The sequence below is a fragment of the Saimiri boliviensis genome, chromosome 11 (assembly GCF_048565385.1).
Source record: "Saimiri boliviensis isolate mSaiBol1 chromosome 11, mSaiBol1.pri, whole genome shotgun sequence".
Lineage (NCBI taxonomy): Eukaryota > Metazoa > Chordata > Mammalia > Primates > Cebidae > Saimiri > Saimiri boliviensis.
This window is the reverse complement of record NC_133459.1, coordinates 19,668,163-19,689,619: the sequence shown is the minus strand read 5'-3', so window position 1 is coordinate 19,689,619 and position 21,457 is coordinate 19,668,163. Positions and strand designations below refer to the sequence as shown.

The window sequence follows — 21,457 nt, the reverse complement described above, 5'->3', positions numbered from 1 at the left end:
GAGGGGCAACCACTGGCCTTTGGTCACAGAACTGAAAATCCAGGAGTGACACGTCAAACCCAGTCTGTCTCACACCTCTTCCCAGTGGACTCTTCTTAAGAGGATGAAGCCAGCAGGAAATCAGATTTCTGGGGCAGCGCTTTTCCCTTCAGGAATCAAAACAGAATCTAATCAGCAATGCTATTCAGTCTTATCTTCCACAGAAGGGTTTAAATATATCCGCACAAAAGCATTTCAGAATTCACAGCAAAGTAATATGCTGTGTTTCTGTTATCCTCACAGCAGCCTGCTTGGGATATAGCCTTTTTTTTTTTTTTTTTTCAGATGAAATAGCATGTTCATCTAGAGAGGGCCCCCGGCCAAGCAAAGGGAACCCATCTCTGAAGCCGCCACCTAGGTCTGAATTCTTATTCCACTGGTGACCTGGAGCGAGCAGCTTAATCTCTTTCAGTGATGATGACCTCACTGTAAAATGGATGTTAGAGGAAGTGGATGTCATGCATATTACTGGGCCTGCTAGGATTATTGATGATAAAGGTGAAGTACAGAGAGAGGTTAGACATGCCTGTGGTCCCACTGCTGTCATATGGCTTGGAGGTTAGTGTCGTGTGCCTTACACCAAGCTCCCCAAATGAATACATTTTCCTCTTTCCTTGCAGGAAAAGGCAAAGAGGTTACCCAAGGATTTGGGACATTTCTGTGGGTACCCAGCTAGGCTTGCATGGAGCCTCCACAAATTCCTCAAAGTGAACATAAATTAGCCAGTGCTTGCTTTCTAGCCAAGAACCCCTTCATCTCAATTTATGAGGCAGACTGTTCTATTAAGTTAATGTTTTCAGTCATTGGTTTTTTTGGGGTTTTTTTGGTCTCCCCTCCCCGCCCCAGTGTAAAAGCTTCACATGCTCACTTGGGGGAGAAAAAAGATAGTAAAGTATAAAAAGGAATTTAAAAAGGAGCAGTAATCCTGCCACTTGGAGATAACGGTTTCTCGTTTTTCACACTTGTATATATATATTTAAACATAGTTGAGCTTACTCTAAATACACAGTGTTTTATCCTGCATTTTTCATTCAGTGCCACTGCATAAGCATCTTCTACATTGTCAAAAACTTCCAAAACATGCTGCCATTAAAAATCATGATACCTCATGGTACCAACATATAAAAGTATGTTCATTCAATCCCCTGTAGCTGGACACTTAGGCCCAATCACTGTCACTCTGTGGGTGACCCATTTTTTAGCTTTTCAGATTATTTCCTTTGGGCCGTTTGCTAGCAACAGAACTTCTCCCTCAACTTTATTTCTATTTATTTATTTATTTTGAGGCAGAGTCACTCTCTGTCGCTCAGGCTAGAGTGCAGTGGCGTGATCTCAGCTCACTGCAACCCCTGTCTCCCAGGTTCAAGTGATTCTCCTGCCTTAGCCTTCAGAGTACCTGGGATTACAAGTGCCTGCCCCACAGCTAGATAATTTCTGTATATTTAGTAGAAACAGGGTTTTGCCAGGTTGGCCAGGCTGGTCTCGAACTCCTGCCCTCAGGTGATCCGCCTGCCTCAGCCTCCCAAAGTGCTGGGATTACAGGCATGAGTCATTGCATCAAGCTTGCTCTCTCAATTTTAGACTTTTTTTTTGAGACGGAGTTTCACTCTTGTTGCCCAGTCTGGAGTACAATGGTGTGATCTCAGCTCACACAACCTCCACCTCCTGGGTTCAAGCGATTCTCCTACCTCAGCCTCCCAAGTAGCTGGGATCACAGGCATGCACCACCATACCTGGCTAATTTTGTATTGTTAGTAGAGATGGATTTTCTTTCTGTTTGTCTTGAGCTCCCAGCCTCAGGTGATCCACCCACCTCAGCCTCCCAAAGGGCTGGGATTACTGGCGTGAACCACCGCACCCGGCAATTTTAGACTTTTTGAAATAGACCTTTCACCTCAAATCCTCTCTCTTGATAGACAGCTAAAAAAATAAGCTATTTGATTTTTCAAGATTTTGAAGTCCATTTGTTTTAGGAAGTCCCAAGTGATCAACATCAATAACTAATAAATGAAAACTTCCGTTTTTCAGCCAAACTTGCCACATTTGTTACTTTATTACTTGCCGCATTTATTTATTATTATTGGATGTGCTGATCAGTGTTGAATTTAACTGGAGCAAAATTCTACCTGTACCTCACCTGAAAGAGTTTTTCTTTTGCTTTCTTTTTTTATGTTCTTTGAGACAGAGTCTCGCTCTGTTGTCCAGGCTACAGTGCAGTGGCACAGTCGGGGCTTACTGCAGCCTTAACCTGTGATTCTCCTTCCTCAGTCTCCCAAGTAGCTGGGACTACAGGCACATGCCACTATGCCTGGCTAATTTTTTGTATTTTTAGTAGAGTTGGGGTTTTACTATGTTGTCCAGGTGGTCTCGAACTCCTGGCCTCAAGTGATCCTCGTGCCTTGGCCTCCCACAGTCCTGGGATTACAGACACCATGCCTAATGTTTTCTTTTTCCTTATCCCATATTTTGGGCACAAATGAGTCACAGTCCACTAAAATGAGTCACTCTGGACCAAGCACAGAATTAAAAGGCAGCTAGCTCTAACTTGGAGCCCCAGCTCTTGTCTCTCCTGGGGGCTATGAGACCTGAATGTGACTCACTTCTATAGCCTTCTTTGTAAAATGAGGTTAATATTATTAGCCCACCTCTCAGAGCTGTTGCAAAGCCTCAAATGGGACAATATGACAGAAAGCATTTTAGATAATGCTTGGACAATGGATTTGGTTACTATGAGGATTATTATAGAACCTCGCTATGGGTATGATATAATATATATCTAAATATGATAACTTTCCCTCTGAAGCCTCTGATGCTCTTCCCACACCTGAACATACACCACGTCAGTGGCAGGAAGGGGAAAGGCGGGAGTGACACCTGCAGCCTGAACTAAGGAGCAGATGGCCACAGCTAGCAAAACCTTTGAAATTCATTCAGTTACTTCTAAAAATCTTTTGTTGTTGTTGTTGAGAAAAAAGAAAGGTGAGATATTTAAATTCTTAGTTGTGGTTGTCTCATTTTCTCCCACCTTGCACAGGGCTTTCTTTCTTTCTTTTTCTTTTTTTGAGACAGAGTCTCACTCTGTTGCCCAGGCTGGAGTGCAGTGCTGCAATCTCGGCTCACTGCAACCTCCACCTCCTGGGTTTAAGCAGTTCTCCCACCTCAGCCTCCCCAGTAGCGTGCCACCACGCCTGGCTTTTTGTATTTTTAGTGGACATGAAGTGTTATTGTGTTGGCCAGCCTGGCCTCAAACTCCTGACCTTAGGTGATCCACTCGCCTTGGCCTCCCAAAGTGCTGGGATTACAGGCATGAGCCACAGTGCCCGGCCTCTTTTTTTTTTTTTTTTTTTTTTTTTTTTTGAGGCAGAGTCTCGCTCTGTCACCCCGGCTGGAGTCCAGTGGCACGATCATGGCTTACTGCAGCCTTGAACTCCTGGGTTCAAGCAATCCTCTCGCCTTGGCCTCCCAAAGTGCTGGGATTACAGATGGGAGCCATTATGCCTGGCCAAAGCTGTCTTTCGAGGGTGATTTCAGGGACAGGCCCACTCAATACTTTAAAAAGACATCTCTGTTTACCTGGAGTTCTTATCAACTCTGTTTGCCTGTTAGAACCTTGAGGTTCTAGAGTCTGGGAAGTCACACTTGAGACCTCATTTTAGAGATGGGAGACTGAGGCCCAGAGACTGCCAGCAGCACACTGTGGGATATTTGACTTCTCAGGATTATTGTCTTTCTCCCACGCTGTGGGGAGTGAGGTGTTCCTTCTGGGAAGCAGGGAAAGCTGGGAAGTATGTCTAAGTATTAGCCTTTGATTCCTGCTAAGATGTGAGGATTGCCCTCCCCTACAACAGGTCATACGTTAAGTCATTTAAAGAAAGTCAGGCACCTGGGTGGGATGGCAGGCAGGGCTTAGGCAGAGATGAGAGGACACAAGGACATGAGAGTTTTGCTCTGGACTGACCTCAGCACCTCAGCCACAAGGCCGCCCTATGGGAACTTTACTGGAAGAAACTTCCCCAGACTGACTTTGGGAAGCTTCTGGAGGCAGGGTTCCTCGCAGGCTGGGCTGTCACAGTCGACTTGCTCTCAAAGGCTCACTCCAGGGAGGCTGGTCCCCCTGCCAGCCCTCCGGGTGGCTGGGCTTCTGTGCTGCAGAGGGGTGGGATCCCTGCCAGACTCCCATTGCTGCTTCCCACAGCCCAGGTTGCTGGGTTCTGCCTCCCCTCCCGACCTGACTCTGAAAACCTGGCTTCCCCTGGCTCCCCACCCCTTCTGCTCCTGGCTTGTCTCCTGCGCCCCAGGCAGCGGTCCTGTCTTCACCTGCAGAACTTGTTCTTGCTGTAAGCTTAGGTGAGCCAGGTACTCACTTCTGTAACCGAATATGTGTCCCAGATTAGGGCTTTGTTCCCTTGGCTGTGAAAACCCTGGGAACTCCTGGGCTGGACAGCGCTGCTGTGTTTGTCTTACTGTGGCTCTGTTCTCACTCTGTTTCTCTGGCTCTATCTCATTTCTTTGTCTTGTTCTCCACCTCAAAAGAGAGAGAGGTGGAGAACAATTCTCTTTCTGCCTCCCAGGACAAGCAGGAAATTAAGCCCACCAGTGAGCTGAGCATCCGCAGTGATTCTGCGTCTTCCAGGAGTCAGTGCTGTCTCTTAGTGGATGGCCACGTGACAGTTCCCTCTCCTGAGATGGACCAGGCTGCCCGCCACCAATCCTCCTGCCCTCCAAGCCGCTCAGTCTAGTCTGCCATGACTGACATGAGCTCATTTCCAAAAGAAAACTAAGAAACCACTCACATCCTCCCATGCTGTGACCTCATCTCACGCATCCCCTTCACAGTCCCACGAAGGGAGGCTGGGCAGGTACAACGGGGGTGCAGCGAAAGGGACTCCGCCGAGGCCAGCGGCCCCTGGAAGCAGATCGGTGCCCTGACTCACGGGCCAGCCCTTCCCACTACACCCAGGAAGGAGCTGGCCAGCCTGCCTTGGAGAGGCCTCCCGATCCTGGCCCAGTACCTCTAGATGACTTCTCCCGCCCCAGGGAGAGGCCTCTGGATTCATTCTGCCTTCGGTGATAAGCCTTATCCAGAAGCGAAGCAGCCTGTAGCCTATAGTACAAGGCAAGCAAAGAACAAGACAAAGATTAAAAAGCCCATTTTCAAACCCCATTTGCCATTCTTGCCTGGAACTTTGAATTTTTAATCCAATTCTGGCTTAATTTTAATTTAATTTTGTGGTGAACACCATCTGTTTAGATTAAGCATTTTGCGTCAAACAGCGAGGGTCAGCTCAGAGGGAGGGTAGCACATCCTGGTACAGCTGCGGCTGCCAGTCCTGGAGACACGGGTTGCCTCACTGTTCTCTCCCCTTTTTACCTTCATGCCCCGACCTCCTGTGTTTCTTCTGGAGCTAACGCTAATACCTACTCTTATGAATGTTGTAAAGATAGGCTGGGTGCGATGGCTCGTGCCTATAATCCCAGCACTTTGGGAAGCCAAGGCGGGCAGATCACCTGAGGTCAGGAGTTTGAGACCAGCCTGGCTAACATGGTGAAACCCCATCTCTACTAAAAATATGAAAATTAGCTGGGCGTGGTGGTGCACACCTGTAATCCCAGCTACTCGGGAGGCTGAGGCAGAAGAATCGCTTAAACCTGGGAGGCAGAGGTTGCAGTGAGCTGAGCTCTACCCACTGTACTCCAGCCTGGGCAACACAGTGAGACTCTATCTCAAAAAATAAAATAAAAATTTTTAAAAGGGATGTTATGAAGATAGAATTGTACCATGTGTTTGTTATTGCCCCATCAAAATAGAATTAATATGATTCTAGGCACTTGGTAAGCACTCAGGTGTTTATTTGCTGCCATTATTTCTTTTTTCCTTTCCTGTCTTCCCCCTTCCTTCTCTTTCTTTCTTCTCCCCCTTATCTCTGCAGATGACTTTGCTTCTTGCTCCTAGCTGTCTTCTTGTCCCCCATAGCATGACATTTCTCTGTCCAGATAACATGAGGTTTCCCTGCATCCCAAGTCTGGTGGCTATGTCCATTGACTCCCGGGAGGAGGCACCAGGCACAGGGGTACCTCTTTTCTTTTCTTTCCTTTTTTTTTTGTTTTCGAGACAGGGTCTCGCTCTGTCATCCCGGCTGGAGTGCAGTGATGCCATCTCAGCTCACTGCAACCTCCCCCTCCCAGGTTCAAGTGATTCTCCTGCTTCATCTTCCCTAGTAGCTGGGATTACAGATGACTGCCACCACGCCCAACTAATTTTTTGTATTTTTAGTAGGGAAGGGTTCCACCATGTTGGCCAGGCTGGTCTCGAACTCCCAACCTCAGGTGATCCTCCCACTTCAGCCTCCCAAAGTGCTTGGATTACAGTTGTGAGCCACTGCGCCTGGCCTCTTTTTTTCTTTTTTGAGATAAGGTCTTGCTCTGTTGCCCAGGCTAGAATGCAGGGGCACAGTCATGGCTCACTGCAGTCTCCACCTGGGCTGAAGTGATCCTCCTGCCTCAGCCTCCCAAGTAGCTGGGACTACAGGTGCATGCCACCATGCCTAGCTAATTTTTTTTATTTATTTTCTTTTTTTTAGAGATCAAGTCTGACTGTGTTGCCCAGGCCAGTCTTGAACTCCTGGGCTCAAGCCATCCTCCTGCCTCAGCCTCCCAAAGTGTTGGGATTATAATCATGAGCCACCATGCCTGGCTGAGGGGTACCTCTTTTTTTTTTTTTTTTTTTTTTTTTTTTTTTTGAGACGTAGTTTCGCTCTTGTTACCCAGGCTGGAGTGCAATGGCGCGATCTCGGCTCACCGCAACCTCTGCCTCCTGGGTTCAGGCAATTCTCCTGCCTCAGCCTCCTAAGTAGCTGGGATTACAGGCACGTGCCACCATGCCCAGCTAATTTTTTTGTATTTTTAGTAGAGACGGGGTTTCACCACGTTGACCAGGATGGTTTCGATCTCTCGACCTCGTGATCCACCCGCCTCGGCCTCCCAAAGTGCTGGGATTACAGGTTTGAGCCACCGCGCCCGGCCTGAGGGGTACCTCTTAAACCAAGGTCTCATGGCCTCCTTGTGCCCTGTGAGCTGAGCCATGATCATGGGGGCATGAGAGGCCTAAAGGAGGAAGGATGAAACAGGTTTCGGGGCAGCAGGACACATGTGTCGGTGTCCCTAGGCGAGGCAGTGCCTGCTTCAAGCTCTTGGGACCCCTCTGAATACCAGTGACCAAGGTGAAATGTGTGAGATAACTGATTACTCTGAAAAAGCACTTTGTAAACTTCTGAGTCCAGTGTACACGTTAGCATCACGCCAGGCTGTCTCTCTCTCTGTGTGCCAGGCCCTCACTGCCTGAAGTTTTAATGAATGAAGGTAGCGTGGTCTGAAACTTTCGATTGCTCACTTTTTCAGAAGAGATTCTTGAGGGATTTCAGCGGCGGCATCCCTCCCTCTGCCTGACCCACCCGACTCAGTGTCTGAGCCTCCTGGACCTCCACGGAAGCGTCTCTAAGCCCCAAGTTCCTTTGCTCAGTTTTTTGGGGTTTTGTTTTTTTTTGTTTTTGTTTTTGAGACAGAGTCTCGGTCTTTTGCCCAGGTTGGAGTATAGTGGTGCAATCTCGGCTCACTGCAACCTCTGCCTCCTGGGTTCAAGTGATTCTCCTGCCTCAGCCTCCTCAGTAGCTGGGATTATAGGCACCCACCACCATGCCCAGCTAATTTTTTGTAGAGATGGGGTTTCGCTATGTTGGCCAGGCTGCTCTTGAACACCTGACCTCAGGTGATCAGCCCACCGTGGGCTCCCAAAGTGCTGGGACCTCAGGCGTGAGCCACTGTGCCCGGCCCCTTTTCTCAGTTTTGGAACCCAATTTTTTTTCCCACAGAAAGTGCTTGTTTTCCTCCCTCTCTGGTGTAGCAATTCCCAGGCAGTTCCTGCCCAGTAAATACCTGACCACGGCCACGTGGATGCTCAGTGCCCCTCCCTCAAGTGACGCACTTCAGATCCTCTAGTCAGGCAGGATAGGACTCCCTCAGGGCCCTGACCTGGCACCAGGGACACCCCTCAAGCTGTTGGTGGGGCACTTGCAGCTCAGAGTCTGAGTCTCCTCATCTTCCCTGGCAGCTCCCCCTCTTCCTGGTGAGCCTGGCTCCCACCACCCTGCCCTTCCCAAAGGGAAAATCTAATCATGTCACTCCAGCCCTCAAGAGGAAGTCCTGGCTCTTTAACCTGGCTTTACTGTGCCTCTTAGGATCTAGGCCCTCCTCTCCTCTCCACTTCCATTCCCTCTTATCTGGCAAGCTCCTACTTATTCTGACCGACCCAGGCCAGACATCACCCCTTCCAGGAAGCCCTCCCTGATTGTACCCCTGCGCACTCCAGTCTGTATGTTTATGTGCCTCCCTGCTGGGCTGTGTATTTCCAGCATGGCCCTGAGTTGGTGCTCAGCTGTTAACACATGACACAGTATCACTGAACACATGTCACCCTACTTTCGGGAAACCCTTCCTATCCTGTGGCTGTGGCTTTTTCAGGAAGCACCTCTTGGAACAGAGGGGAACCCCAAACTGCCTTGGGTGTGAGAGGCCCGGTCTGACGGCCTTGAGTGCTGCTGGCTGATGCGTCCCTCCTCAGGCAGGGAGGGCCCTGCCACACCCTGCACTTCCTTTCATTGTGCCTCCCTTCCTGTTTAGCTAGACTGTTAGGCTGGAGGCATTTTTCCTCCCTTTCAGGACCTGAATGGAGCTATTTCTCCTTTCATCTCCACCAACATCTCCCAGGATGCACCTCTGACCCACTAGTGGGCTCGGGCATCAACAGCTTTGGGTTCTAATCCCAGCTGTCCCCTTTCAGCTGGGTGATGAGAAGCCAGGGTCTCACCTCTCTGGACCTCAGTTTCCTCACTCATAAAAAGAGAAGTAACACGGCAGCTTGAGTGGGATTGCGAGGGTTGAATGAGCTAAGGATGTCCGTGCTTCTGGGAAGTGTGAGCCGTGACTGTGTCATCCTGTCCCTGACCCCGCTGATGTGGGGGCCCGGTGGAGAGCCCAGCTGGGTGCTCACTGGATGCCTGCAAGTCCAAACATCCTGTTCTCTTTTGAACTCCTCACTGGAGAAACAGGGAAAAGCTGTAGTTTTTTCCTTCCACTCATATCAAGTGACACAAAAAAACACAAGCCTATCTGGGCCGAGCTGCTTGACTCTGTTGTTTGGGAGCAGATCCGAGCAGCTGAGCAGGGTGGCGGTTCCTTTCCTGGATTAGGGCTGAGTCTGTGGGAACCAGACCACCCCAGAGACAGGAGGCGGCCCTGATGCCTCCCCAGGGCCTGGGCCTGCAGCGAAGCCCCTTCGTCCTGGGGAAGTGGGGCCCGTGGCTCACATCTTCCCCGCCCCTCCTGCCTTCTTCCCTGCAGGTGAACTTCCACAGCCCCGGGAGTGGCCAGAGGTGCTGGGCTGCACGGACCCAGGTGGAGAAGCGGCTGGTGGTACTGGTGGCACTTCTGGCAGCAGGACTGGTGGCCTGCTTGGCAGCACTGGGCATCCAGTACCAGACAAGTAGGTGCCTCTGTGTTGCATGGTGGGCCTGAATGACTCCTGCCCCCCGGCTCTGTCCACCTGGGCAAGGGAGGCTTCCCCGCTTAAGCTGGGACAGGCCGCTGAGGCCAAGGAGGGAGCCGGTCCCGGGGCGTCTGGGTGCTGAGATGGGCCAGGACCTGGGAAGTGGGTGGTATGGGTGGTATAAAGGTCTCGCACTTGAGTCCACATCCTAGCAATGCACTGGCTGTGTGACCTTGGACAAGTCACTTACTCTCTCAGCCCATGTCTTTTGGAATTTAAATGGGAAAACAGTGCCCAATTGGGGGATGGCTCTGGGACTAGAGATAACATATGCCACATAGCTGGACTTCAGCGTTAGCTCTGGGTGCTGTTGCTGCTGGGATGTGGGGTAATTACACACATCGGCTGACATCCTCTGCCATCTCTAGTTCCAGTAAAGGAACAGTAGTGCCCTCTGTTTACTGAATTTGTTCCTCAGACCAAATACCGCACCCCTCACTTCTCATTTCCTCCTCCAGACAGCCCTGTGAGGTGTGGTTACTTTTGGCCCCCTTTCCATATTAGGAAACTGAGGCACTGAGGTGGAGTGACTTGCTCAAGGTTATGTGGCTAATGGGGGATTGAGTGGGCGCTTGAATGCGGAGGTTGGAATTCACCCACAGGGTACTGGGCTCCAGCCCAGGCTCCACCTCCCTTTGTAATCCCGGTATGCTCCAGAGCACATTAGCACCCCCAGGAGAGCTGCCCTTCCGGGATCCAGCTGCCCTTTGTGTTCCTTGGTAGGTGCCTTTGTCTGTCCCACTTTGAATGGTGATACAGTTACGCCCCTCTGATCGTGCTGTAGGGGCTGAGGCTGGTTCTGTGTGTCCAACAGAGCCGATCCAGCCAGGCGCCTCACACAGAGTTGATGCTCAATAAACACAAAGTTGGAAAGGCTGGATCCAAATTAGAAATGAGGATGGGGAATTAGCCAACTCCAGGATCTCTCAGTCCCCTGTGCCCCAACATCTGTTCTGATGGCAGATGGTTCACCTGGTTGAGCAGCCTCTGGGGCCTCTGCTCGGCATCCACCCACTGACTCAGTCACTCACCCCATGAGGGAGATTAGGAGCGTTCACGGGATCTGGGAACCTCCCCTCCAGGCTGTGTTGAACCTTTCCTGCTCTGAAGTTGCTGGCCCGCGAGGGTGGCCATGCTGTGCTGGGATGGGGAGGGGACTTGGGAGCCTAGAAAAGAGCAGGGACTTCATCTGAGTTGTTCTGCCATCCCTCCTGGGTTAGGCACATAGGTATTCACTCATTCCACAAACATAGGTTGTACTTAAGAAATAATAGCTTGATTAGTTAACTGACTGTCTAATGGTTTATAGGTGTTTTACCAAATGTGCCTGGCTTAGCAGGTACTTAATACGTATTTGATTAATTAATGACTCATCTTCAGGCCCTTAACCACGTGTGCTTAGCATAGTGCCTATGCCGTAGGTGTGCAGATAGTAAAATGAATAATGTTTGAATGAACAAAGGGGTAAGAAGGAAGATGGAGCTGGGAACAGCCTTTTTCTGCTGAGTGTATGTGTTGTGTGATTGTGTCCTGGTGTGTGTGTATGTGTGTGCCTCCTCTACCAACAGGACACAAACTCATTATCCTCTCCTGCCACTGCCTTCTCGCCTCATCCCGAATTGGCTGTAGTTCAGAACCTCCTGCCCGTCAGTGTGGGCCCTGCCAGCTCCATCTGCACAGCTCTTGGCTCAGAGCAGCGGGAGCAGGCCAGACTCCGGCAGCCAGTGTTGCCCTGAGACTGTCCCTGGGAGTTCCCAAGATACGTCTTCACCGGAAGCAAGGAGGTAGTCCCTGAGGGCCAGCTCCTGATGATCAGACCCCAAACATTTCTGCTGTTATTGCCTGGTGGGGCCCCTTGGGAGGCATCTTGCTTCTGCCTCTGTTGCGTCCCTCTCAGGGTCTCTGGAGGATTTTCTGCAGCCTGGACCTGGGAGAGAAACATTCTTCCCCTGGAGTAGAGCTGGGCAGAGGATCAGGTGACCTCTGAGCCACCTGGGAAAGCAGTGGCCACCCCAGATATTGACGGTAACCTCGTTACCCAGGAACAGGTGCCCATGCTGGCCATGTCTGGGCAAACATCCGGCCAGTCAAAGCAGATCTTCTGGCCGGGTGCAGTGGTTCATGCCTGTAATCTTAGCACTTTGGGAGGCCAAGGCAGGCAGATCACCTGAGGTCAAGGGTTCGAGAGCAGCCTAATCAATATGGCAAAACTCCGTCTCTACTAAAAATACAAAAATTAGCCAGGCATGGTGGTGCACATCTGGGAGGCTGAGGCAGGAGAGTTGCTTGAACCTGGGAGGCAGAGGCTGCAGTGAGCCGAGATTGCACCACTGTACTCCAGCCTGGGTGACAGAGCAAGACTCTGTCTAAAATAAAATAAAATAAAAATGCAAATCTGATGATTGTGAAAGGCTAGCCTCTGGGAATGTCTGGACTCTTAGTACATTTTAACTTACCTTTCTACCGCACTTCCCTTTCCAGAAACATACTGGTGCTTTGCAAACAGAGGCAGCAAAACAAGCAATACATTTTCCAAGAACGTATTTTAAAGAAAGTATCCTGGCCGGGCGCGGTGGCTCAAGCCTGTAATCCCAGCACTTTGGGAGGCCGAGGCGGGTGGATCACGAGGTCAAGAGATCGAGACCATCCTGGTCAACATGGTGAAACCCCGTCTCTACTAAAAATACAAAAAATTAGCTGGGCATGGTGGCGCGTGCCTGTAATCCCAGCTACTCAGGAGGCTGAGGCAGGAGAATTGCCTGAACCCGGGAGGCGGAGGTTGCGGTGAGCCGAGATCATGCCATTGCACTCCAGCCTGGGTGACAAGAGCGAAACTCCGTCTCAAAAAAAAAAAAAGAAAAAAAAAAAAAAAAAAAAAAAAAAAAAAGAAAGCATCCTATACAGTTTTGAGACCAGGAACTCTCCAGATGAGTATCTGTAAAATAAATCTAGGATTTGTTCCTGTCTTCTCAATTGATCGTGCATGTCCCAAAGGAAAGAAATGTTTGCTGCCTCTGCAGGTGGTGAACAAGTGCTGAATAAAGTCTTTCATTCATTTGATTGTTCATTCAAAACACGTATTGAGGCCAGGTGTGGTGGCTTACGCCTGTAGTGCCAACACTTCGGGAGGCTGAGGCGGGTGGATCACCTGAGGTCAAGAGTTCGAGACCAACCTGGCCAACATGGTGAAACCTCATGTCTACTAAAAATACAAAATTTAGCCAGGTATGTTGGCAGGTTCCTGTAATCCCAGCTACTAGGGAGACTGAGGCAGGAGAATCGCTTGAACCCAGGAGGCGGAGGTTGCAGTGAGCCAAGATTGCACCGTTGCACTCCAGCCTGGGCAAGAAAACAAAAACTCTGTCTCAAAAAAAAAAAAGCACTTACTGAACAGCTGCTAGTTGCCAAATTCAATGCTAGGCAATGGAAATATAAAAGCACGTAGGATACTGACCTGCCTTCAAGTTCACATTCTACTAGAAGAGATGGACAAGGAGCTGGCTATGACATAGCACAGTCTGCGCTAGAATTGCAGGCACCCAGCCCACTGAGGGACAGAAGGGAGGGGGTCTGGAAGGTTTCCCTAAGGAGATGGGGCCTTAGATGAGGGGGCCTGGAAACCACTAAGTCATCAAAATGCATAAAGCACTTCCTGGGCCGGGAATGCTTCATGCAGTTTCTATAAACCAGTAAATAGTTAAATCGTAAGGCCATTGCTGCTTAAGCACCTTGCAGGTTCCTGCCCAGTGTCCAGCAAAGTAGCCACCTAGTAAAGAACTCAAACCTCTGAGACTGACTTTTTTTTTTTTTAGACAGAGTCTCACTCTTGTCGCCAAGGCTGGAGTTCAGTGGTGCCATCTCGGCTCACTGCAACCTCTGCCTCCCAGGTTCAAAAGATTCTCCTGCCTCAGCCTCCCAAGTAGCTGGGATTACAGGTGCCCGCCATCATGCCCAGCTAATTTTTGTATTTATAGTAGAGACAGCATTCCACCATGTTGGCCAGGCTGGTCTTGAACTCCTGACCTCAGCTGATCCACTGACCTTGGCCTCCCAAAGTGCTGGGATTACAGGCATGAGCCACTGTGCCTGGCCTCTGAGATTGACTTCTGGGAGTAGCTTCTTGCTTTGTTTTTAAGTCCCTGTATGATAACAGCAAAAACCTTAATCAGTTAATCAGTCTGTCTCTGTCTCACACACGGACACATACACAGAGGTTCTGATTCTGATGTGTCTTCCTGCATTAGGCTCACGCTCTCAGCCTGTCTCCTGGGCATCTCCACCAGCCCAGATATTGTAAAGTTTTCCTTCCTGTGGTTTGATGTATGAAAACAATAGGTATTCTTTTCCTTCTCCAAATATGGAGTTATACCATAATACTCAACAGGCTCTTTCAGCCTACATAGACGTTGTCTCCTGCCCCATAAAGATTCTGGTGCCCGCCTACCCTGAGTTTGGGAGCAGAGCATGCAACTGTGATTAGGATGATTTGATTTAGAGATATTTAAAATGTCACCATCACCCCCACCATTTCCCTTCTCTGTTTTCCTGTGTAATCGCTCCATAATTTTTTTATGGCACACCTCTCAGCTCTGAATAATAATTTTTAATTGTTATGTGATTATCGCAAAGCCAGATCACCCTGATTTTCCTGCTGTTGTGTAGCTATGCTGAGCCCTTTGTCAGCCACCCATCTGAAGGACTTTGTGTTTGTCATCAGATGTTCATAAGCCCACAAGTGAACCCCTGCCTGCTGGCCTTATGTTCATGAGTGAGGTGGACCCTGTCCCTGCTGGCCTGTGCGTTCTTTGCTGTTCTCTAAACACTGGCCTGGAACTTCAGACCCTGAGACTTGAGGAAGCTGAGCCTCCATGCCCAGCCATGGCCATCATCACTGTGAAATTGGTCTTACCTTTCTTCCTCACTTTTAGATAGAGAAACTGAGGCATGGAGAGATGAGGTCACTTGCCCAAAACCCCCACGGGCAGAAGTAGAAAGCTGGATTGAACCCAGGTCTAGCAGACTCCAACCCTGCCTCACCGCCTCCCTGTGCGGTGGGGAAATGGATCTCAACAGTCAGGCCACACCAGCCCCTGGTATGACCGGCAAAGAGGTGGAGAGGGAAAGCATAAAAGCACAGCCTTGGCATAGCTGGACTGAGACAGGCCTGGGCCCAGCTGTCAGCCCTCCACCCTCCCACACAGCTGCTTGGCCTTGTCCCGTTCATTCCCTCAGTTTCCTGATCTTTAACCAGGAACATGATGGCTGCATCTGGTGGCTGTAATGAGTAAGTGAGATCCTGAATGTGTGCAAAGGGCCCGGTGCAGGGCCATGTTCAGTGAAGTCCCTTTGGTCGTCAGCACAGCCTGGGTGGATGGACAGTTGGGCTGGGCCTCTGATTCTCGGGCCTGCACAGTCAGCTTCACTTTGCTGCTGTAGGCCAGGCCTCTGCACAGGCCACCCAGGCTTTGGGTCCTTTGGGAGAACACAGCCCCCAACCTTGAGGCAGGGATCTGGTCCTTTCCTCTTACCTCTGGCAAACCAGTCTCTTAGGGTTGTTCAGCCTTTGGGTTTTTGATGATTCCTTGAGGTCACTCACTGTCCCACTTGTAGGCAGGAGCGAGTTTTCATATTTCCTCCTTTTATTCCTAACAGGCTTTCCTTCTTCCTGTGCCCTGTCACCCATGTTGTGGGCATCACTCTCCTGGCACATAGTAATAAATAAACCTCTTGACATTTGGTTTATTTTTATAGAAAGGGCAGACATATCTCCTACTGTTCTCTTTTGATTTTTGTGTATATCTTCAACTGAATTGTTAGCTCCTGGATTAAAGGACTCTCCCTTTTTATGCCCAGTACCCTAGTGTTACACACACACACACACACACACGGGCAGACACTTGCACACAGGCACACGCACACACATGCATGGGCACACACTTGCACACAGGCAACACGCACACGCATAGGCACACACTTGCACACAGGCACACACGCACACACATCCGTGGGCACACACTTGCACACAGGCACACGCACATGCATGGGCACACACTTGCACACAGGCACACACGCACACACATCCGTGGGCACACACTTGCACACAGGCACACGCACATGCATGGGCACACACTTGCACACAGGCACACACGCACACACATCCGTGGGCACACACTTGCACACAGGCACACGCACATGCATGGGCACACACTTGCACACAGGCACACACGCACACACATCCGTGGGCACACACTTGCACACAGGCACACGCACATGCATGGGCACACACTTGCACACAGGCACACATGCACACACATCCGTGGGCACACACTTGCACACAGGCACACGCACACGCATGGGCACACACTTGCACACAGGCACACATACACACACATCCGTGGGCACACACTTGCACACAGGCAAACACACACGCATGGGCACACTTGCACACAGGCACACACACATCCATGGGCACACACTTGCACACAGGCACACACGCGCACACGCATGGGCACATACTTGCACACAGGCACACGTGCACACACATGCATGGGCACACACAGTCACATGCACACAAACATGCATGGGCACACACTTGCATACAGGCACACACACGCGCACACACATGTACTTCATCCTCAGCAAAGAACCTGGAAGATAGTCATTATCTTGCTGAATAAATGAATGCATGCATGAATGAATAAATTTGTTGAGCGTCAAGGAATAATGAAGAGTCAATGAATATTTATGGAGGGAAAGGTTGATTAAGAGAACACTTGGGTTTTGGGGACCTTTTAGCCATAGGAGGGATTTTCGACAGCTGAGTAGAAGCCTTGTGTTATAAGCCAGCAAATTGTAAATGGGTGGAAATCATTTCTCTGCAGGGGGTCTAATGACTGTCTAATTCCAAATCTGTGTGGTCAGGGCCGGGTGGGACATGTGTCCCCTGTCTCCAAGCCTCCTTCTCTGTCCTCCCTGCCTCTTTTCTGCCTGCCCTTCACTGACTTTTGTCCTTGACCCCTCCAGGATCCCCCTCTGTGTGCCTAAGCGAAGCCTGTGTCTCAGTGACCAGCTCCATCTTGAGCTCCATGGACCCCACAGTGGACCCCTGCCAGGACTTCTTCAGCTACGCCTGTGGGGGCTGGATCAAGGCCAACCCAGTCCCTGATGGCCATTCACGCTGGGGGACCTTCAGCAACCTCTGGGAACACAACCAGGCGATCATCAAGCACCTCCTCGGTAAGCACCCAGCATGGAGACCAGTGAATGGACCACAGAGGGGAGCTGTCAGCTGGACCTTCCCAGCCGTGCCTGGTTAAAGGAGGAGCTTGGCAGAACGGGCGTGGTGGCTCACGCTGATAATCCCAGCACTTTGAGAGGCCGAGGAGGGGTGGATCACTTGAGGCCAAGAGTTCAAGATCAGCCTGGCCAACATGGCAAAACCCCGTCTCTACTAAAAATAACAAAAATTAGCTAGGCGTGGTAGCATGCACCTGTAGGCCCAACTACTCAGGAGGCCGAGGCAGGAGAATCACTTGAACCTGGGAGATGGAGGTGGCAGCGAGCCGAGATCATGCCACTGCACTCCAGTCTGGGCAACAGAGTGAGAATCTGTCTAAAAAATTAAAAAAGAGGAGCTTGGCAGAATGGAAGATCCTAGACTTGGGAGTAGGTGAAGCTGGGTTAGAATGTCTGCCCTCGGCCGGGCACGGTGGCTCAAGCCTGTAATCCCAGCACTTTGGGAGGCCGAGGCGGGTGGATCACAAGGTCAAGAGATCGAGACCATCCTGGTCAACATGGTGAAACCCCGTCTCTACTAAAAATACAAAAAACTAGCTGGGCATGGTGGTGCATGCCTGTAATCCCAGCTACTCAGGAGGGTGAGGCAGGAGAATTGCCTGAACCCAGGAGGCGGAGGTTGCGGTGAGCCAAGATCGCGCCATTGCACTCCAGCCTGTGTAACAAGAGCGAAACTCCGTCTCACAAAAAAAAAAAAAAAAAAATGTCTGGCCTCACTCATCATATGATCCTGAGTAAGTCACATACCTCTGAACCTCAGTTTCTTCATCTGTAAAATGAGACTCATAAGACCCAAGCTGCAGAGTTTTGAGAACTAGAGCGCACAAGTGTAAAACATTAGCAGTGTGTTTGTGGCACATAGGGTGTGCATCAGAACGGGGGCTGTGGTCGTTGCTTTTGTGGCTTCAAGTTTGGCAAAGCTTTTGACTAGTGTTGACTGTGAGTTTTGAAAGTTGTGAGCAAAAGGGATCAAGGCTGAACACACTAGATCAGATTCTAGTGTTGTGATCCAGTGTAAGTTCTTTTTTTTTTTTTTTTTTTTTTGAGACAGAGCCTCACTTTGTCGCCAGGTGCCAGGCTGGAGTGCAGTAGTACAATCTCGGCTCCCTGCAACCTCCGCCTCCTGGGTTCAAGCAATTCTTCCACCTCAGCCTCCCAAGTAGCTGGGACTACAGGCGCACGCCACCATGCCCAGCTAAATTTTTTATTTTTTAGTAGAGATGGGGTTTCACCATGTTGGCCAGGATGGTCTCGATCTCTTGACCTCGTGATCCGCCTGCCTCAGCCTCCCAAAGTGCTGGGATTACAGGCTTGAGCCACCGCGCCCAGCCCGATCCAGTGTAAGTTCTAACAACAGCTTATCAGAGAGTTGTTCATTCAGTGAGGCGGGAATCATCCTTGGCCTCACGGTGATCAGGCTTGCATGATAAGCCGTGTGGTCAGAGTTCTCTTTGTGTTTCACTAGGCTTTCGGCACCTCTAGTTCACCCCCATGTTGATGATTTTATCCTCAGATTAGAGTCCCACGTCTGTCTTGTTTGCAGCTGTATCCCTAGTTAACGTTTGCTAAATTCCCGTCCACCCACTAGGCTCCTCCTCCGGTATGAAATCACAACACCCACACTGTACCACAGAACTGCTCACCTGAACCCTCCACAGCTGGGACCATGGCCATCTCCCTCTCCTGACGCCTGGTCATGTGCTCTTTCCCCTGTCCCACACCACCTCCTTCAGGTACAAGGGACAGACATATCCCCCTTTCCACAGTGTCTGCAAGAACCTGCAGGGAGTGCAGAGCCTGGGGGCCTGAAGGACGGAGAGACACCAACATCCACCATGTGCTGTGCACCGTACCAGGCTCTTTAGAGCCAGTGCCCCTTACCCCTCACAACCCCAGACTTCGGGATTGTCATTCCCATTTTTTTTTTTTTTTTTTTTTTGAGACAGAGTTTCGCTCTTGTTACCCAGGCTGGAGTGCAATGGCGCGATCTCGGCTCACCGCAACCTCCGCCTCCTGGGTTCAGGCAATTCTCCTGCCTCAGCCTCCTGAGTAGCTGGGATTACAGGCACGCGCCACCATGCCCAGCTAATTTTTTGTATTTTTAGTAGAGACGGGGTTTCACCATGTTGACCAGGATGGTCTCGATCTCTTGACCTCATGATCTGCCCACCTCGGCCTCCCAAAGTGCTGGGATTACAGGCTTGAGCCACCGCGCCCGGCCCTGTCATTCCCATTTTATAGATACAGAAGCTGTGGCTCCCCGAAGTTAAGTGACTTTGTCAAGGACATACCACCAGTCCAAAACGGAGAGGGGCTCACACTCTGGGGAGCAGTTAGCATTTAGAGGGGAGGAGGCAGGAGAGTGGACAGGCCCTCTAACTTCCAGGTTAAGTCTAGAATGGGCTCCTGGGTATCATGTGAGTTCTGATCCCACTGGTTCTGGGGCTGGCTCTCATCGAGAGAGCCTTAGGTCTGGGCCAAGATTGAGTCCATCCCCACTGTCCCTGAGGGTCAGGCCGTGGGTAGGGAGCTGCACCAAATGGGGCATGGAACAGCCAGAATCATGCATTTAACCCTGACTCCAAGGCCAGGGTCTAGTGATACCAGGAGGCCAGACCGCAGAGTTTTGAAGTCGACTGCTTCTTATCACCGTGTGACCTTGGACAGGTGACCTGGCTTCTCTCCCACTTAGTTTCATTATCTGTACAGTAGGGATAATGATGCCTCCTAACACATCCGGTTACTGTGAGTATTGACTTGCCTGGGATGGTTCAAAGTGCTCAGCTCAGAGCCTGGCACCTAATAGGTTCTCAGCAAGGCACAGCTGCCCTCCTAGTGGTGTTAGGTGAGTTTCAACCCAGACTTCTTACAAACAAGCTGTATGACTGCAGAGCAGTTACCCAGATTTCTAGGTTCTCGGCTCATCACCTATAAAGTGGGAGCTAACTCAAACTCAGATCATTAGTAGGGCTGCTCTAAGGGTTAATTGGGTAGTCAAAGAGCAGAGTCATTGTTGTTTATTTATGTCTTAGAGAAGCACTGGTGTGGGCCCAGTTATCAGGAAGGAGGCACAGAGTACAGTGATGACACGCTGAGTATTTCCTTTGGATTATTTTTTTGGATTGTCATGGTGAACTCATGGAGTAGGCTGTATTTGCCCATTTTACAGATGAGACTCACGAATATGAAGGAAATGTATTTCCCAGGAAAGGGTGAGGCTGGGATTAGACCCAGAGCTGTAAGGCCTCGAAGCCTGTGTTCTCTCTCTACTTACTCCACTGTCAGATTCACCTGGGAGAGACCCTGGGCTGGCACTGCTTGCGGGGAGAGCAGCCAAGAAGCGTGGTTTGCCTGCCTCCTTTCCCCAGTGGCTGCTTTCCTGAGCTCTCAGGCCAGGCCAGCCGAGCCCCAGCCCAGGTCTGATGAACACAGAAGCTGGGGTCACCCCATGTCATACTGACCAGGGGCTTCCCCAGAAGGCCCTGTCCTGGGGTCCCCTACCCCAAGGCTCACTCCTTGGAACTAGTCTGGAAACAGCCCCTCACCTGTGGGTCTTGATACCTGGGGCTTTGATATGTGGAAACTCCTGAAGGGGCAGATGGCAGGTGAGTGGGTGACAAAAAAATGCAGGCATGTGGGCCACTGCATTCTTGAGCTTAAGGTCAGGCTGGCTTCAGCCTCTCCAAGACAAAGGGGTCAGCCAGCAGGCCTCGGAAGAGAGCCAGAGCTGATGGGCACAGGAACAAGCTGGGGGTGCCCAGGCCACTCCAACCTGCTGAGGGGAGGCTTCCCTCTAGGCAGAGGGGGAAAGAGGGACATTCAGAGCGTCAGTGTGGATTGCATCAGCCCATCCGGCAGGATAGCTGTTACCATCTGCTTGTGTGACCTTGGGCAAGCCATGCATTTCTCTGCCAGGTGAATTCATGCTAGCCCCCTCAGAGGAAATCCAGGCAGATCTGTAGCAGGTGGGCCAAACTAAGCCACATGCCACCATGGCATGACCTGGCAGTCTTCCAGCTGGGGATGGTAACCTCAGCTGCAGGGCACACAGATGCCTCGTACCACACTCTGCCACTCCCCCAGGTGGCCAGCGTGGGCTGTCCTCTTAGGTTTTGAAGAGACGAGAGTGGGTGGCCTCACTTCATCAGAGGAAGGAAACAGCCAGGCCCTTCCACGCTTAGACTTGGCCTTGCTTTGGGCTTTCCAACTGCACTTGTAGCTCAGATTATTCCACCTGCTAGAGTGCCTGCACCACCCCCTCCAAAGCCTCCAAGACTTTTCCCAAACCTGCTTCCTCTGTTGCCTTCCATGGCTACCAAAGGGTCTCTCTAGGCTTGAGCTGCAATTACATTGTGTGTAACCTGTCATGTTGGCTTTGCTATATTTTATACTATAAGATGAATGCATACAAAAAAATCAGTGTATGCTTATTGTGACAATTCAAGCAACACAGATTCCATAAAGGAAAAACTAGCAGTCTGCCTTCCTTCTACCCCAACACCAGTCTCCCTGGGAAATACA

General features: G+C 50.6%; 1 protein-coding gene across 5 annotated transcripts in view; it reads left to right on the top strand.

Moving 5' to 3' along the window:
* The window catches only part of ECE1 (endothelin converting enzyme 1), a 132,185-nt gene that overhangs the window by 58,570 nt on the left and 52,158 nt on the right, over positions 1–21,457 (top strand). For 4 of the 5 annotated variants that reach the window (XM_010345483.3, XM_010345484.3, XM_074380230.1 and 1 more), the window contains 2 exons: positions 9,436–9,577; positions 16,664–16,876. In XM_010345483.3, coding sequence (XP_010343785.1) covers positions 9,436–9,577; positions 16,664–16,876 — 355 coding nt within the window. Of the gene's footprint in view, positions 1–324; positions 598–9,435; positions 9,578–16,663; positions 16,877–21,457 lie in introns of all 5 variants that reach the window. The other variant, XM_074380229.1, reaches the window with a different exon arrangement.